Source organism: Mirounga angustirostris, unplaced genomic scaffold (genome assembly GCF_029215605.1).
Source record: "Mirounga angustirostris isolate CCGP_5_RB_7025 unplaced genomic scaffold, mMirAng1.0.hap1 SCAF_12, whole genome shotgun sequence".
In the NCBI taxonomy this organism is placed as follows: Eukaryota; Metazoa; Chordata; class Mammalia; order Carnivora; family Phocidae; genus Mirounga; species Mirounga angustirostris.
The window spans coordinates 75,971,212-75,988,659 of record NW_026991720.1 but is presented as its reverse complement, the minus strand read 5'-3'; the positions used below and the strand labels follow the sequence as shown (position 1 = coordinate 75,988,659).

The 17,448-nt window shown below is 41.8% G+C and overlaps 1 protein-coding gene across 1 annotated transcript in view; it reads left to right on the top strand.

Moving 5' to 3' along the window:
* The window catches only part of GRM3 (glutamate metabotropic receptor 3), a 99,354-nt gene that overhangs the window by 71,746 nt on the left and 10,160 nt on the right, over positions 1-17,448 (top strand). Inside the window, exons 3-4 of the mRNA XM_045865147.1 lie at positions 1,392-2,458; positions 13,976-14,150. Of these exons, the coding sequence (XP_045721103.1) occupies positions 1,392-2,458; positions 13,976-14,150 (1,242 nt within the window). The remainder of the gene's footprint in view (positions 1-1,391; positions 2,459-13,975; positions 14,151-17,448) is intronic.

Sequence of the window (17,448 nt, the reverse complement as noted above, 5' to 3'; positions counted from 1 at the left end):
ACATGTGTTTATGCGAATAGAAGCAAGCTACATAGAGCATGAATATATCCCAAAACATGAAAATATTAGGGTTAAAGGATTATGGGTGGGTTTCCATTCTTTTCCCTCTGAATTATCTGAACTGTTTAAAAGCATACCATGTGCAGCCACTGTAGAAAACATCATGGAGCTTCCTTAAAAAATTACAAATAGAAATACTATATGATCCATTAATTCCACTACTTGGGTATTTACCCAGAGAAAACAAAAACACTAATTCGAAAAGATATATGAACTCCTATGTTTACTGCGGCATTATTTACAGTAGCCAGGATATGGAAGCAACCCAAGCACTCATTGATAGATGAATGGATAAGAAAGATGTGGGGTGTGGGGTTCATTGGTTTTACCACGTATACCACAATGGAATATTACTCAGCCATAAAAAAAAGAAATGAGATTTTGCCATTTGTGACAACATGGATGACCTCAAAGGCATTATGCTAAGTGAAATAAGTCAGAAAAAGACAAATACCGTATGATTTCACTGGTCTGTGGACTCTAAAAAGCAAAAATCAGACTCTTAAATACAGAGAACAAAATGGTGGTTGCAGAGGGGAGGTGAGTGAGGGGATGGGGATTAAAGGTACAGAATGGGATTAAGAAGTACAAACTTCCATTGTAAAGTGACTAATTCATGGAGATGTAAAGTATAGCATAGGGAATTCAGTCAATAATATTATAATGACATTGTATGGTAACAGATGATAACTACACTTACCGTGGTGAGCACTGAGTAATATATAGAACTGCAGCAGCATCATGCTGTACACCTGAAACTAATATAACATTAAATGTCAATTATACTTCAGTGTTTAAAAGTGGTTTAAAAAAGCAGCATACCGTACATTTGTAATGAAAAACTTTTTCTTCATTTTGAAAGAGAAAAATTCTTCCTATTAATTCTATATTTTCATGAAAACATTTAACATTTTGGGGTCTATACACCATAAATATGTAATAAGGATGAGACACAAGTTTTGCCTGATTCCTACTGTGAAATCTTTGAGGGAATGAATATTCACACACCACAGAGACTATGACTATGTTTGCCAGTTGCCCTGTTACATAATCAGCTCCTTTGAAGGCAGGCGCTGTAGTGTGCTCATGATTTTCCCTAGCACTTGGCACACAGGAGGTACTCAGAAATGTTAAGTGAATGAATTCATAAATACACGAGTAGTCTAGTAGCTTTTCATGTGTAAACTCAATGGTAGTCAATTATTTCAGCCTTGGAATCCCTGTTCGCTGTTTTTTCAGTTTTGCTAGGAGTGGGACATAAATTAATTGATCTCACCTAAGATACCTAAACAGTGTTCTTTTTTTTTCCCCTTTCACTTCACGTGTCACAGCTCCATTCAACCCAAATAAAGGTGTGGATAGCATTGTCAAGTTTGACACTTTTGGAGACGGAATGGGACGATACAACGTGTTCAATTTCCAGTACGTGGGTGGCAGGTACTCCTACTTGAAGGTTGGTCACTGGTCGGAAACCTTATCACTGGATGTTGACTCGATCCACTGGTCCCGGAACTCAGTCCCCACATCCCAGTGCAGTGATCCCTGTGCCCCCAATGAAATGAAGAACATGCAACCGGGGGATGTCTGCTGCTGGATCTGTATCCCCTGTGAGCCCTACGAATACCTGGCTGACGAGTTTACCTGTATGGACTGTGGCCTTGGGCAGTGGCCTACTGCAGACCTGTCTGGCTGCTATAATCTTCCCGAGGACTACATCAAGTGGGAAGACGCCTGGGCCATTGGGCCAGTGACCATCGCCTGCCTGGGTTTTATGTGTACCTGCATAGTTGTGACTGTTTTTATCAAGCACAACAACACGCCCTTGGTCAAAGCATCAGGCCGGGAGCTGTGTTACATCTTGTTGTTTGGGGTCAGTCTGTCCTACTGCATGACATTCTTCTTCATTGCAAAGCCATCGCCAGTCATCTGTGCACTGCGCCGACTAGGGCTGGGGACCTCCTTCGCTGTCTGTTACTCAGCCCTGCTGACCAAGACAAACTGCATCGCCCGCATCTTTGATGGGGTAAAGAATGGCGCTCAGAGGCCAAAATTCATCAGCCCGAGTTCTCAGGTTTTCATCTGCCTGGGTCTGATACTGGTGCAAATCGTGGTGGTGTCTGTGTGGCTGATCCTGGAGGCTCCAGGCACCAGGCGGTACACCCTCCCGGAGAAGCGGGAAACAGTCATCTTAAAATGCAATGTCAGAGATTCCAGCATGTTGATCTCACTTACCTATGATGTGGTCCTGGTGATCTTATGCACTGTATACGCCTTCAAAACTCGGAAGTGCCCAGAAAATTTCAACGAAGCCAAGTTCATTGGTTTTACCATGTATACCACATGCATCATCTGGCTGGCCTTCCTCCCTATATTTTATGTGACATCAAGTGATTACAGAGTAAGTCTTTGAATGGTTTCTTCTTTTCCTTCTTCCCTTATCCTGCCAATGTTCTGTTATGTAGGATTTAAAATAGACTTATTTCATCTCAGTTATTAGGTTAATTGTAAACGCCATGATGAAACATCCTATTATATATGGAAAGTAATCCAATGTTTTAAAAGCACTTAATTAGTGAATACTATGCACAAAGCATCGTACTAGGAACTGAAAGTAAAATAAACGTAAATGACATGGTCATTCAAGCAATCTATAATCTAGTAGGAGAAAAATGTAACACACGCACCCACCTAAAACTTTTAATTACATTTAGAAAGTGATTCCCCAGAGGGTAACACTTAAACCCACTAAGAACCAGGTGAGAATACTTCAAATAAAACAAAAGAGGACCTGGCTGCCACAGATTAATCTGTAAATTAAAAGAAACTTTCAACATTAAGCCAATATCAGATCTAAACACTTTCACTCAAGCTTCAAATAAGCATCATTACTTCTCTAAAATAGATTAAAATAGGGGTGCCTGGGTGGCTCAGTCGTTGGGTGTCTGCCTTCGGCTCGGGTCATGATCCCCGGGTCCTGGGATCGAGTCGCGGCATCGGGCTCTCTGCTCTGCGGAGAGCCTGCTACTCCCTCTCCTCCCTGCCTGTGTTCTCTCTTGCTGTCTCTGTCTCTCTCTCTCTCAAATAAATAAATAAAATCTTTAGAAAAAAATAGATTAAAACATAATGTTAATTTGTTATACTTGTTCTACAATTTTAGTTCCTGTAGATACATGCTAGCTATATATATATATATATATATATACACACATATATATATAAACCCTTGAATTAGTTAAAAATATTACTGTATATATCCAAGTAATCTAAGTCATTATTCATAAGGTTTTTAGTAATGCATAGTTCAAATTTCTGGGCATCAATATAATTACCTTCTCTTCTGAAAGAAACAGTTCATCATTCTATCATTATTTCTCAAATTGTTGAAACCATCCATCAGTTATTTCTGCATTTATATTTCTGATTTTAGTGTCTTCCATGGACTGAGGATGAGAATTTTTTTTCTCTTGAGGCAACTGATTTTATTCTCCATATTTCTTAAGTTGTCAGAAACTTTTCCAGAGGCAAAATGTTTCCTTGTTACACCATAATTTCACAAAGTAAAGTGCTTCTGTAGGCTGTAACAGTCCCCATATCTTGTTTAACAGCAATTCCTATATTACCAAAATCTTTAATATTGCAGCTCAAAAAGAAGGCAAAGCTATTTAAAATGTGGTCTCAAGAGACTAGCAAAGCTCAATGTTTCTCATCTTTTATTTATTTATTTTTAAAAGATTTTATTTATTTATTTGACAGAGAGAGACAGAGCGAGAAAGGGAACACAAGCAGGGGGAGTGAGAGAGGGAGAAGCAGGCTTCCCGCCGAGCAGGGAGCCCGATGCGGGGCTCGATCCCAGGACCCTGGGATCATGACCTGAGCCGAAGACAGACGCTTAACGACTGAACCACCCAGGCGCCCCTGGCATAGATTTTATTTTTTTATTTTTTTAAAGATTTTATTTATTTATTCATGAGAGACAGAGAAAGAGAGAGGCAGAGGGAGAAGCAGGCTTCCCACCGAGCAGGGAGCCCGATGCGGGGCTCGATCCCAGGACCCTGGGATCATGACCTGAGCCAAAGGCAGACGCTTAACAACTGAGCCACCCAGGCGCCCCTGTTTCTCAACTTTTAAATGATTTGCAACCATGTGACTCAAACTACAGACTAAAGGAAGAACAAGGAAAATAAAGAACTTAAGTTCAGGGTCGGGGTAATGGTCAGGCATGCTACGACCACCTGTAAAAAATTTTGAAAACGTGTCAGTAGAGAAAACATCGGAACTGAATCAGCAAAATCAAAGGTCATATCATATGAGTCACAAGGGAGTTAGAACCGAAGAGTGTAGGGATTAAGATGGACAACTAGGGCTAATGTATTTTAGTGCTGCCATCTCCATCCTTTGTCTGTATGCACACATCCACTCCTACAGATCTGGAAGGACTTAAGTTCTTAGGAAGCTATCTTCAGCAGACATGATTTAGGGTATGGGGACTGTGAACTGATTACAATATTAATTATTTAACCCTGGATATATGATTTGAAACTACTCATTCTCCAAAAAGCTACCAAGAAAATAGAGCAGAAAATACTAAGAGTAAACAAATAGCATTACGAAAATTTAATTTTATTGAGTGTATTAACATTTATTTCTAGAAGACCAAAAATGCTTTTTCCCCTCACATGATAGCAATATAGGAGCTCAGCTGACTCAGTGGGATTAGCGAACGATACCAGAAGTCTCACCACACGGCATAAGGCAAAAGGGGCAGAGGTGGCAGAGCAATCTCAGATCCAGGCTAATTAAGGCATCCAATCACACTGAAATCATCTGAGCCCTCACTCCTTGCAAATAATGCCAATTCTAAATTTGCAAAAGAAATGAGAAGGTAGAATGGAGCCTCCAACACATTGGTTTTCAAATTCGACTGTTCAGTGAATCAACTGGGTAGCTTTGAAAAATATGTATTTGGGGCTGTCCCTGAAGCACAGCCCCAAAGATTCTCATTTAATTGGCCTGGGCTGTGGCCTGGACATCTGGATTTTTCAAAGCTCCCCAAGTGACTAATTTGCAGCCAAGACTAAAAACCCCTGCTCTAATGAATCACGTGCTTACTCTCTCACAGATGGTTTTAGTTTGGCATGTGCTGTTTTGAAATTCTTTGAAATATTTGTCAAAATTAGAAAATTGAGGAATTTTATACAAATATCCAGATTCCTGGTTTCTCTTAACAAAGTAAAACATGTGGACTCAAATTCATGCATGTCCACTGAGCTGGACCTTAGTGTTTAAGCCTCTAGACAGAGCACACAACTACCAATCCCTGAATGCTTACAATTGGCTCCCTTCACTTATGCATATGCATGAACCTATAAGCATTTGAACTTGGGACCACTGTTCTAGAAGTTCCAGAACAAGAATGAGATTTAAAATTTCCCAGAGAGAGAGCAGGTGGTTCAGATAGAATGAGCAGCATTAGAAAAGTACCCAGCCATCTACAGGCAGCTAGTAGGAGTTTGGCCATCAAATAGTCAACAAGGTATATGACTCAGTACTTTGCCACCCATTGTGAATTATAAATAAATATAAAGCACTATTCTTGTCTTCAAAAAGCTCATATCCCAGATGGGAAAAAAATTAACAAGCATGAAAGAATTGAAGATTAACACAGAAGAGTTTATAATTAAATTGGTGATACAAGCTCTTAAATGCCTACTGGTTTGAAAAAAAAGAGTTGGATCAGTAAGAATGGTCTTTCCAGGAATACTCCTTCAAGAGGGGGGAGTTCACACTGTACCTTGGTAGGAAAGTGCAGTTACAGAGCTTAGAGAATATAAGGCATATAGGGAATATTCTTTTTTTTTTATAAATCTCTTTTTTTAAGATTTTATTTATTCATGAGAGACAGAGAGAGACAGAGAGAGAGAGAGAGAAGCAGAGGGAGAAGCAGGCTCCCCGCTGAGCAGGGAGCCTGACGCGGAATTCGATCCCAGGACCCTGGGATCGTGACCTGAGCCAAAGGCAAGACGCTTAACCATCTGAGCCACCCAGGCACCTGGGAATATTCTTGAGGCAAGACAGGAATGAACCAAGCAGAACACAGGAATACTGGTCTTACTCAAGTAGAAAATGGGCTGGGGGGAGGAGTCTAGTGAGAAACTAATGGGAATTGGCCACTTGGTCAGATTTTAACAGGCAGAGGAATTCATTTAAATAATGAATTTAAATAATGAGTAAAAGCTCTGAGGTCCTGCTATTTTTAAATTTTTATTTTCTTTTGGTTGGTTGTTGGCACAGGCAAAAAGTGACATGATGAAAAGTAAGAGGGAAAAATAGGAACTAACTCTTACTGATCAACTCTCAAACTTATGCTAGATACTTTGCATACGGGAGTTCACTTATCCTCATTAGCACCCTGAAAGGCAAATGTTAGTATCCCTATGAGTAAACAAACTCAGGGGATAATTAACTTCCCAGGTGGCACAGTTAAGAAATAGTAGGACAAGTTTTTCCGACGCAAATCCATGCCTTTCATATTACACCACAAGCTTATCTATCCTTAATATGGTGGATGGGTTTGAAAGAATGGAGCCTAGAACAAGCAGAACTAATTGAAGCTATTACAAGCATCCAAGACCCAGCAAGCAAGAACTTGAGTAAGAATCCAAAAATTCAAAGATCTTTGAGAAATATCCAGGCCATCTCCTTCTGTATCACAAGATATTGTAAGAATCAAACACTGAGTCATCAGGGATCCAATCATAGTTTTAGCGGTACAAATAAAAACTAGGTCATGTTTGCAGGGAAAGTTAGCCATAAAGGATTTAATAGTAATTACTGAGTGTTTTGTTCATTCGTGTCTTCCAAAAATATTCGAGCACTTATTATGGGCCTTGCAGATACAGCTGTCAACACAGACACACCTCTTATAATGTGTATAACTTACAGGCTAGTGGGGAGCGAGGGGAGGATAGGGGTGAAGAGGAAATAATGAACTGACGAAAATTCAGGGTAATTCATGCAGTGGTTCAAGGGCTGTGATGGAAGGAAAAGGGGCTGATGCTATTACACTGCTCCTCAATCTTTAGTGTGCAGACAGCTCACCCGGGTGCCTGGCTAAAATAAAGATTCTGGTCCAGTAAGAAAAGAGGCAGCCCCAGATTCTGGGTTTCTGGCAAGCTCTCAGGTAGTAGAGATGCTGCTAGACAAAGGACCGTACTCTGAGTACCAAGCCGACGGATTTTATAGGGTGTGGCACAGATGAAGCACTTCGCTCACAGCAGGCAGAGCCTTTGGAGGTGACTGGAATGTTGACAAGGTTCAAATACTTACAAAGAAATTCCAATTTTCCCCTGTTGACTATTTTGAAGATTTAAAAAAAATATATCAAATCTCAAATTCTTTCAAAACATGTCTGCCACCCTCGCTAGTGTCTATTTCATAACACTCTGTTGAAGGATGGGAAGGCGCTAGCCATGGGAATTCTATGTGCTAGTCAAAAGAAACAGCAACAATGAACACCCCAAGGCAAAAAAAAAAAGTCTTGGAAAAGAAAGGTATATATGGCTGTAGTTTAATGAGTAGATGGAAGAGTGATTTTATATGCAAGGTGGGCAGGGAAGCTAAATCATGTAGGACTTTATAGGCCATTGCAAAAAGTTTAGATCTCAGTCTATATGGAAAAAGAAACTATTGAAAGATTTTAAGTGGAGGAGTTTAATCTCACATTTTATGATCTCACATTCTGGACAAAAAAATATATATCTATATATCTATATCTATATATCTCAAGTTGCTGAAGACACAGACTTAAAGGTAAGGGCAGAAGTGGGGAGACTGGTTAGGTGGCTGTGGTGGGTGTTCCAGTCACATGGTAGAATATTAACAATGGAGATGGAACCTGTCAAGAACTGTCAAGGGTTTTTACCCATCTTGCAATCCGACAGGTTAGACTGCCGTGGTTTTAGGGATGCTGGCAGAAGACATGAGACTCCCGATTCAGAGACAAAGGACTTTATTACCCACAGCCACCACTGTAGCCAGAGTGCAGCATTTATGGAAGTGCCCCAGGCCCCAGTTTTCACTAAGCAGTGCAAAGTGGGCTAACTGACCCTTGCATAAGCAGTTCTCAATACAGGATCAGTATCTGCCTTAAGACTGATTTTGTCCTACCACAGCACTGTTACTGAGTCTATCCTTATTTAAAATATTGGTAGTGTGTTCATCATAGGTTTTTTTTTTTAACGATTTATTTATTTATTTTAGAGAGAGAGAGAGTGCATGTGAGCAGGGGGGAGGGGTAGAGGGAGAGGAACAGAGTCTTAAGCAGACTCCCCGCGGAGCATGGAGCCCGACACAGGGCTCAATCTCAGTACCCTGAGATCATGACCTGAACCAAAATCAACAGTCGGATACTTAACCGACTGAGTCACCCAGGCATCCCCATCATAGGTTTTTTGCATTCATTTTTATTTTTAAAACATACTGCGATAAAACATTATTTCTCTTAATTACTGAGTTTTTGATGCCCCCTTAAATCTGCATCTCAAGCAAGTGCCTCACTTGCCTCCTCGTAGGCCCAGCCCTGCCTTCCCCCTAGCGGGTCAGTGTAGGATGGTGAGTTGGTTGTCTATAACCAGCAGAGCATAAAAATTGGAGGTTTTCCCTCCCCGAAATTTCCCAGTGTATTGGGTCTGGTGTGTATGGGACTTCAGTCACCCTTGGGGATGGGAAGATTTTGGTCCTATCCATAAGTATCGTTCTCCTCAAAGCAGCTAAAATCAGGGTGGAGGGTAAAGGAGGAATCAGGCAGCACAGAGGGAGAGAGTAACTCCATGCCATTAAGTAAGGCACATTAGCTTTCAGTTTTAAGCATGCAGCAGCTACTTGGCTCAACTGAACAAAGGTCCAGTGTTTCTGAGCCCCCCAAACCCTAAACTGCATGGTAAGATCAAAATTACTGTCACTTCAACTTTGGGAACTCCCTGACTCAGAAGCCAGAGCCAGCTAGCTTTCTGCCTGGGGCACATGGTTTGTGCACTTAGGCTAACTCAGCCTTGACTCACACGGCAGGGACTTTTTTAAAGAAGTCCATCTTAATCCAGGGCCTTTGCTGTCTCATTGTGACATCTCTTAGCATCTTGCCTGGTTTTAACATAAGGACTGGGGAAGTTGTCCAGTGCTTGCCAATTGCAAGAATTTAGATTTCCTTGTGTCTCTTTCACTCTTTCATTCTTGAGTACAGCCCCTTTGTCAGCATTTTAAACCCAATCCAAGTCAATAAGAGCCCAAATACTAATCAGTGCCTCATCTATGGTTTTCCAGAGCATTTTTCTGTCTCAGGGAAATCCTGCAGAGACAGCCAAGGTTCCTTTTTTTGCTGCCAGCTTCTGCTGCAAAAAACGGAGAGACCTTTGTCATCTTGGAATGGATCTAAATTTGGTATGAGAGACCACAGCGGGGCATGAGCCCTAGCAGGGCCCAGCTGCTGCCATTCTTCTTTAGCAAGGGTTTATGCACCCGGCCCTCAGCTCCCAGGAGAATCAGCCGAAGTGCAGGTGATTCACCCGGTGTCTGCCTTCTCTGAAGGTCCCTCCTTTCATGCTCAGTATAGGTGTATGTCTCTGCAAGTTGGATGTGATAGGGAGTCAAACTTTCTGCCCACTCAGGACCTGGATCAGATTGGAAGGAAATCAGGATACCTGGGTGGCTCAGTTGGTTAAGCATCTGCCTTCAGCTCAGGTCATGATCCCAGCACCCTGGGATCGAGCCCCGCATCGGGCTCCTTGCTCGGTGGGGAGCCTGCTTCTCCCTCTCCCACTCCCCCTGCTTGTGCGCTCTCTCTCTCTCTGACAAATAAATAAATAAAATCTTTAAAAAAAAAAAAAAAAGATTAGGGAGGAAATCCACCCCACCCCCTAGAGGAGAGTTAGCAACAATTACAGTACTGATCTAGCAGCTCTATCTGAACCTAGTCCCAGTTACTCAGCCCTTAGCCCCTCCCCAGATCCACCTCATTCATTAGTAGGGAATAATGTGAGCACTATTACTGCCTGGTTGGCCAGAGAATTTGGGCAACATGTTTGCTACTGATTCCCATGGACTTCTCTCAAATTTTGTTAATTCAGCCCCTACGGCCCTCTTTGAGAAAGCCATTCCGATCTCATTGCCAAAACTGTCGAAGACTGCATCATCTGAGACCTGACTCTACTTGTAAGGTAACACGTTAGCTTGCCAGGGTTTTGTTGAGGCTGACAGAAAAGCCTTTTTTGGCTTTTTTGGAGGGTTGGCATTGGCTCTGGTCCCTTGGGCTCCACTCCCCATAAGCTGTGCAAAGTGGGCCACGTGACCACCACGCAGACAGTGGTGGCAGCACAGGGCAGGGACCGGGAGCTTCAGGAACCCGAACCTTCCATAATGGATGATATGCTGGCTCTTTGCTCCACAAATAGGCACTGTCTCCGACTTCTAAGTCTCTTTGCTCTACTCATATGCCTGAAAAGAAAGTCCAGAACAAAGGCAGTTAGGGCTTGTGCTTGAAAGACATTTTAGAAGCACAAGACACCATAGAGAATTATCTTCCAAAAGAACAAACAGAACTTGCTATGGGACTGGATGTGTGGGTGTAAGAGAAAAGGCAAAATCAAGGATGACTCCCAGGTTTTGGGCTTGCACAATCGGGTGGGGTTTGATGTCACTTACTCAAGTGGAAACATTTGGGGGAAGGGATCCGTTTTGCTCACAAATTAATCCCAATATGCCTAGTACATATCCAAGACAATATGCCAAGATAGCAACTGAATATATGTCTGGAAGCCCAGAAGACAGGTTGGAACTAGTAATAAATACTTGAACAACATCAACATAGGACCTATTTAAGCCAAGGAACTTGATGAGGTGATGAAGAAAAGAGAATCCAAACTGAGGTCTGGGACGCGCCAACACTTAAAGTTCAGGGAGAAGCAAAAAAGCCAACAAAGAAAACTAAGACAAGGAACTTTCAGTGAGGGAAGGAAGGATGTCTAGGAAGCCAAAAAGAAGGAAGTAATTAACCACGTCAAATAGTGCTAGGAGTTTGAGGAAGATCAAAGCAGCAAGGACTTCAAAGAGGCAGAACAAAGAATTACAGATAAATACAGACTCAGTAGTGTGACTTATTAAAGGAACTGGACAATTGAATTTATGAGGCTACTACTTGGGCTTGTAAGAAGACTAAAAGTTGTCAAATTAAAACAATTATATTAAATAATATGCTGCATAAACTATGACCAACATGCATCTTTAGTTCTGCCGCCGCTTGCCCCTTTAGTATTCTATGAGCATAATAATCCCCCACCCCTGGATGAAAATCCCAGTGGGCACATTCAAATCCTGAGTGTTCACCATATGTGAGGCCCCATTCTGGTGCTGGGGATAGAGCAATGAATGAAAATGCTCACAAACTTTGTAGGCCCATGAATGTGCGCTCTTAGGTAATATGGTCCTACAATCATTTTCAATGAAAAATAGTCTCTATTAGGAAATTAAAATGTCTAGTCCTGGGTAATTCTCAAAGCCATACCTTGACTTAACATCAATCCTCATTTTCTCCCAAAGTCCGGCCTGCCTCAGGCTGAGAGCCTGCAGTGCCTGACTTTTCTTTTCCCTTTGTTCACACTCCCCAGTCCACCAGTTGCTATTTCCCTCTCAGCCCTGATTAAAACGTAATAAGGAAGAAGCAGGACAGTTCTCACATAACTGGATGGTTTTATGATCTCCACAGTATTTGTTAAACACACATCCTTAGGATACCTGGAAGGTGATTAAGGGTTGTTTTCATGCAATCTTCAGAAATTTCCAGCTGCTTTCTTTTCTCCTGCTGGTCCTTGAGTGAGTCGGCTGGAAAATCCTATTCTAAGTTGTCCCTTGTGGCTCCATCCTCAGTCCCAGGGCACCCAGGTATACCCTGCCACTGGCCTCTTTCTAGGAAGGACTCCAAGCTCCTCCACATGGGCCCAAGACTACCCTTGATGGCTCTGTCTAGTTGGCCCAGCTTGTCCATACATGACACTCACATATCCTTTGTTTTGATAAATTCTTACAGTAAAGGACAGTCTTAGTATAGTAGCAAGCTCCGCCAAGAAAGTAATTAGTCTTTTCTCACCTTCTAGATTTCCAAGACAGGAATCAGGCTCCAAACCAGGGCATCTTCCCCCTGCAGGAAAACCTCAAACCTTCTGTGAATAGTCATAGAGAAGCTCTCCTCTCTAGGCCTGAGGTGAGGAGATGAGCACAACCTTCCTTCAGAGAGGAAGGGTCTACAACTCATAGCACGGCTCTTCCCGATATAGCCTCCTCATAAAAGCCTCTCCTCTCCTTTTAGTGTGTTCGAGTGTGGGCAGCTTCCACGTTATAGACATGTTTTTAGAAAAGGTTTCCTTGAAAACTGGCACATTTGAACTTGCCTCACCCTCACAGTGATATCTGATATCTCTCCTCTTGGCTCCACAGTCAAAGCTGAGGATGGAGAAGTAGAGTTCTAAAGGAAGAAGACAGTTCTGATATTATCTATGTAAAAATAAAAACAAATTACACCAGAAATTGGGCTTGCTATAAATAACACAGTTATGATTTATCAAGGCTTTTACATCGTGGAATGAGATAGTGGACTCTTTTCTGAGCAGTTAGCAGAAGGGAAAGGAGCCTGCAATGCGGGGGCCAAGTTGAACAGTTAAAAGGGAAAAGAGGTTTAAAATAGAGAGGACAGATTGTGCTTTTAGCATATAAAGTAAACCCAGAGTCTGAAGAATTATGCTATAAGTATAACCTGAATTTTTTTTTTTTAGTCAAAAACAGAATGCAGCCTCCTAATGTTATGTGGCTTCTCCAGTTAATTGTTCAGTCTTCAGGTTTCTTTGATTAGAGAAGAAGGTCAGGCACTTTAGGGCATAAGAGATTATGCTATCTGGTAACAGCATTGCCTGGAGAAAAAGGACAAAGAAATCTAAAATCACCTTAGGATTTACCATAGCTACTCTGAGTAGAAACTGATAGAAGAAATAATTAATTTCCATTTTTCAGTACCGAAAGCAATAAAATATGTAGAAGCTAATTTAGGATTTTCCCGAAAATGTATGGGAGCTGAAGTTAGGACAGTTGATGAGATCAGTGAAGATGAAGAGTGAAAGCAAATGAATGAATTAAAGACATGCTAAAACCTAGTTTTGAGGTGTACTTTCAGGGGAGGCAAAGAGGAAGCAAGTGAAATTCCTCTGTCAAGAACAGGTGTATGGAAGCCTAGAGAACAAAATGACTGAACAGTGAGTACCTGATGTATCAAAATTCCAGAGAGGTGCCAATGAAATAATTAAAGATGGGTACCCCAGAAGAAAGTTGACAGTGTTCCCTGATTTTGAGTAGGAGAACCAATGGCTGATAGGTAGAACTCCTAGCAAAAAAAAAAAAGAGAGATGGAGAAAAATGTAAAAGGTCCCAATTTGTTCATGATTATAGTAAACCTTAAACAAGCCAAGTTGATTGACTGAAACCATCAGCAATCTGGTCACTTCATCACTGAATATTGATATTTTACTCTTTAGGATTCTGACTTAGGTGGTTCTGCAGAAACATCTTTCCACAAATATAAAGAAGAAAACAAACAGAACAAGAAAATCCATGTAAAGTCTTGGCAAGCTTTCAGGAGCACCCGACACAAATGAATTTGTTTACAAATCTTCAGTGATGTTTCCATAAACATCCCAAGCTCAGAAGATCCCATTTAGTTATTATTTTGGTTTGGTTATACTAACAATAGAACTGTGAATGATTTGGGTTTTGTTTGTTTTTTTTTTTTCTTACTTTGGTCTTTTTTCAGTGTTCTTTTCAGTAGGCCACATGATTGAATTTACAGCCGGGCATTTAACTAGGCCACCTTTTCTTGTAGGTGCAGACCACAACCATGTGCATCTCCGTTAGCCTAAGTGGCTTTGTGGTCCTGGGCTGTCTGTTTGCACCCAAGGTGCACATCATCCTGTTCCAACCCCAGAAGAATGTGGTCACACACAGACTGCACCTCAATAGGTTCAGTGTCAGCGGAACTGGGACCACGTATTCTCAGTGTAAGTACAGAACTCGGCGCTGACCCGTCCGTGAACGGCACCGGAATAGGGAGCACACTCAGAGGGGAAGCCAAGGACATAGTCAGGCAAGGATAACAAACGTCCATCCCCGTGAACAATCTCAATTTGATTTTAGTAAGTCCTGGTTCAACCACATGTGTCAGGTACCGTGCTAGATGCGAGGGATACAGAGGTGAGTAGACAAATCAAAGCTCCCGTTTTGGTAGTGCATGCAGTCTAGCAGGGAAGACAAACATTAAATTCGCAGCAGCAGTTAGGATGTCTGGCCACGTTGTGGAGTCAGAGAACCTACTCCCTAGTCCTGACTCTGCAATCAGTTCAGGGGGTAACCCTGAGCACCTCACTCTACTATTCGCAGCCTTACTTTACTCATTAGCCTAGAGGGTTGGACCAGACTGGTGCTCTGTAAAGGATGTTCTATGTCACAGAGATGATGAAGGCGCTTCATGAAAAATTTAAAAGGGAAGATGACTGAGTAAGATGGAAAATGGTACATCCTAAATACCCCCTTGGAAGTTCAAAGCACCTCCCTGGACGTGAGCGTGTTAGTCTTTTTTTTTTTTTTTTCTTTTTCTTTTTATTCTTATGTTAATCCCCATACATTACATCATTAGTTTTAGATGGAGTGTTCCATGATTCATTGTTTGTGCATAACACCCAGTGCTCCATGCAGAACATGCCCTCTTTAATACCCATCACCTGGCTAACCCATCCTCCCACCCCCCTCCCCTCTAGAACCCCGTTTGTTTTTCAGAGTCCATTGTCTCTCATGGTTCGTCTACCCCTCCGATTTCCCCCGCTTCATTCTTCCCCTCCCGCTACCTTCTTCTTCTTCTTTTTTTTTTTCTTAAGATATATTGCATTATTTGTTTCAGAGGTACAGATCTGAGATTCAACAGTCTTGCACAATTCACAGCGCTTACCAGAGCACATACCCTCCCCAGTGTCTATCACCCAGTCCCCCCATCCCTCCCACCCCACCCCCCACTCCAGCAACACTCAGTTTGTTTCCTGCGATTAAGAAGTGAGCGTGTTAGTCTTAAGAAACCCTACAGCAAGGCAGCCTGTTTAACCTCTATTTACTGTTTCTTAAATGTATTCGACCACAGTTAAACCAGCTAATGTGTTCCCATGGAACACCCTTGAAAAATGCTGGAGTACATCTTCCTCGGGCTTCCCTGACACGATGCTTTTCCGCTGCGAGCCAGCTGAGAAGCAGTGTCACGGGCAGGACAGCAGAGGAATGCTCTAGTCCACGCGGTCTCTCCTGCTGGCCTGCAAATATCTGAAACACTACCCTTAGCGAGTCACTCATTTAATTATTAGGCACAAGGTACCTAAAGGGGACAGCGTTTTAAGCCATTTTCAGCTTCTCTGTGGTATGAAGCAAGAGAAATTCACTGTGACAAGGGTGTGGGGGGGGGGTGAGGGAGGAGGGGTGAAGCCACAGGAGGGGGAAGGAAGACTGGAGTGACAGAGACAAATGACTACTTCACCATTTGGCCTCGAGTCGATGGGAAAGAATGCTTCAAAATAGCTCCGCATCACAGACCAAGCAATCACATTAGTGCCCCAGTTTCTGCAAAAAAGTATGCTACGTAACAGGGCTGCCCTTCCCCCAGCAAACAAAGGCAAGGCTTCGGGCTGAAAGCAGGTGTTCCCGGCACAACTCCACGTGGAGTTAGGGTTGTGGAGACAGGGATAGGGTGCAGATAGGGAGATAGGAATGTGACTGTCTTTCCAGCCGCAAGTGCTGGGTGTCCCCATGGCTGAGTCCCAGGACAAGGTAAAACTTGTAAAATAATTTTCCCTGGACCTTAGAGAAAACTGCTTATTTCTTGAGCAAACAAATCTCTTTTCTAGAGCCCAACTATAACAGCTGGCGAGTCCAGACAAGAAAGAACTGGCAATAACAAAACAAAACAACAACAATAAGAGCAGGAACTATCATTAACTGAGTGTTCTCTATCTGCTGTGCATGGTGCTCAAGGTTACACACACGTGTGCACGTGTGTTGTAGGTTATTTAATGCACACAATGCCCAGACATCCAGAAACCAGCATCCCACATGCTGAAAATGGCCCAACTGGAATTTAGAGTCAGTTTCTCTGATTTCAAAGGCAGTGTATCAAACTACTTTATCAAACTCCAACAAGCCACTTGACTCGTGCAAGCTGGGGAAGTTAGGTCCAAGGTAGGCTTTACTGGGAGAACAACAGGAAAGTTACCCTAGGCTCGCAGCAAGATTTACTTCCGAGCAAAAGTCATCTTGTTCTCAGAGCTCAGAGTTCCTGGTTGTTATTCAAACAACTGAACAAGGGCCCTAAATCTTCCACACACATGGATACATGCAAACCTCAGTAATTTTGAAATGGCAGCATTTCCTGATATATATGCTAGGAATTAATAAATTCCTCAAGGGATAACAAGGGCACTTGACCCAACCAAGTCTCTCTTCAGAATTTTAAAAATATCCATTTACACAAAAATAATGTATTTTGACCACAAGGGACCTGCATAAAGCTTTCACTCAGAATGCTAATCTGCTAGTGGCCCAATTAATAATTCAAAGTCAGCATCTACCCAGCCCAACATTTTAGAACAATTTTGTTACTCAGTGAAATTTTAGGTAAATTTTTTTTCTTCAAAAAAGACTTCATTTTTTAAATAGTTTTTCTCTAATCTATATTAATGAAGTGGTATCAAAATAATAAGGTGAAGAAGTCATGTGATACCTCTGAGCATTTCAAAGTGTATAACTAAATACATTAACCCATTATTTGTAATTCTTTATCTTTTATTCAAAATAGTTTTACTTGTGGGCTCATATTTCTCAAAGATATACAATGATTCAAGAATCGACACTGGGCTTCCTGACTTGTGATTAATATCTTACCCATTTTAATAAATTAGAACTACAGTCATTGATTTCACTCATTCATTAAATGCTTGAGTACCCTCTATACAACAGAAATTTCTAAGCACCTGTGTACATAATGGTGAAAAGGACAGACACCCTGGTCCCATGAAACTCGGTGTCTGGACCAGTTTTGTCCACACTGTAATGTGTAACCCATTAATAGGTCATGAAATTTATGCAGTATGTTTGGCCAGCATTTTTCAGAAGAAAAAAATATATATTAGAATCATTATATGTAATAAGGGTAAGTAGTATTTCATTAAGTTTGCTGCAGAGGTGACGTATATATACAAGGTCCAAGTAAAATGTTTACTACTGTGAATTGCAACCAAAGAAGTTTGAAAGACACTGGCCTAT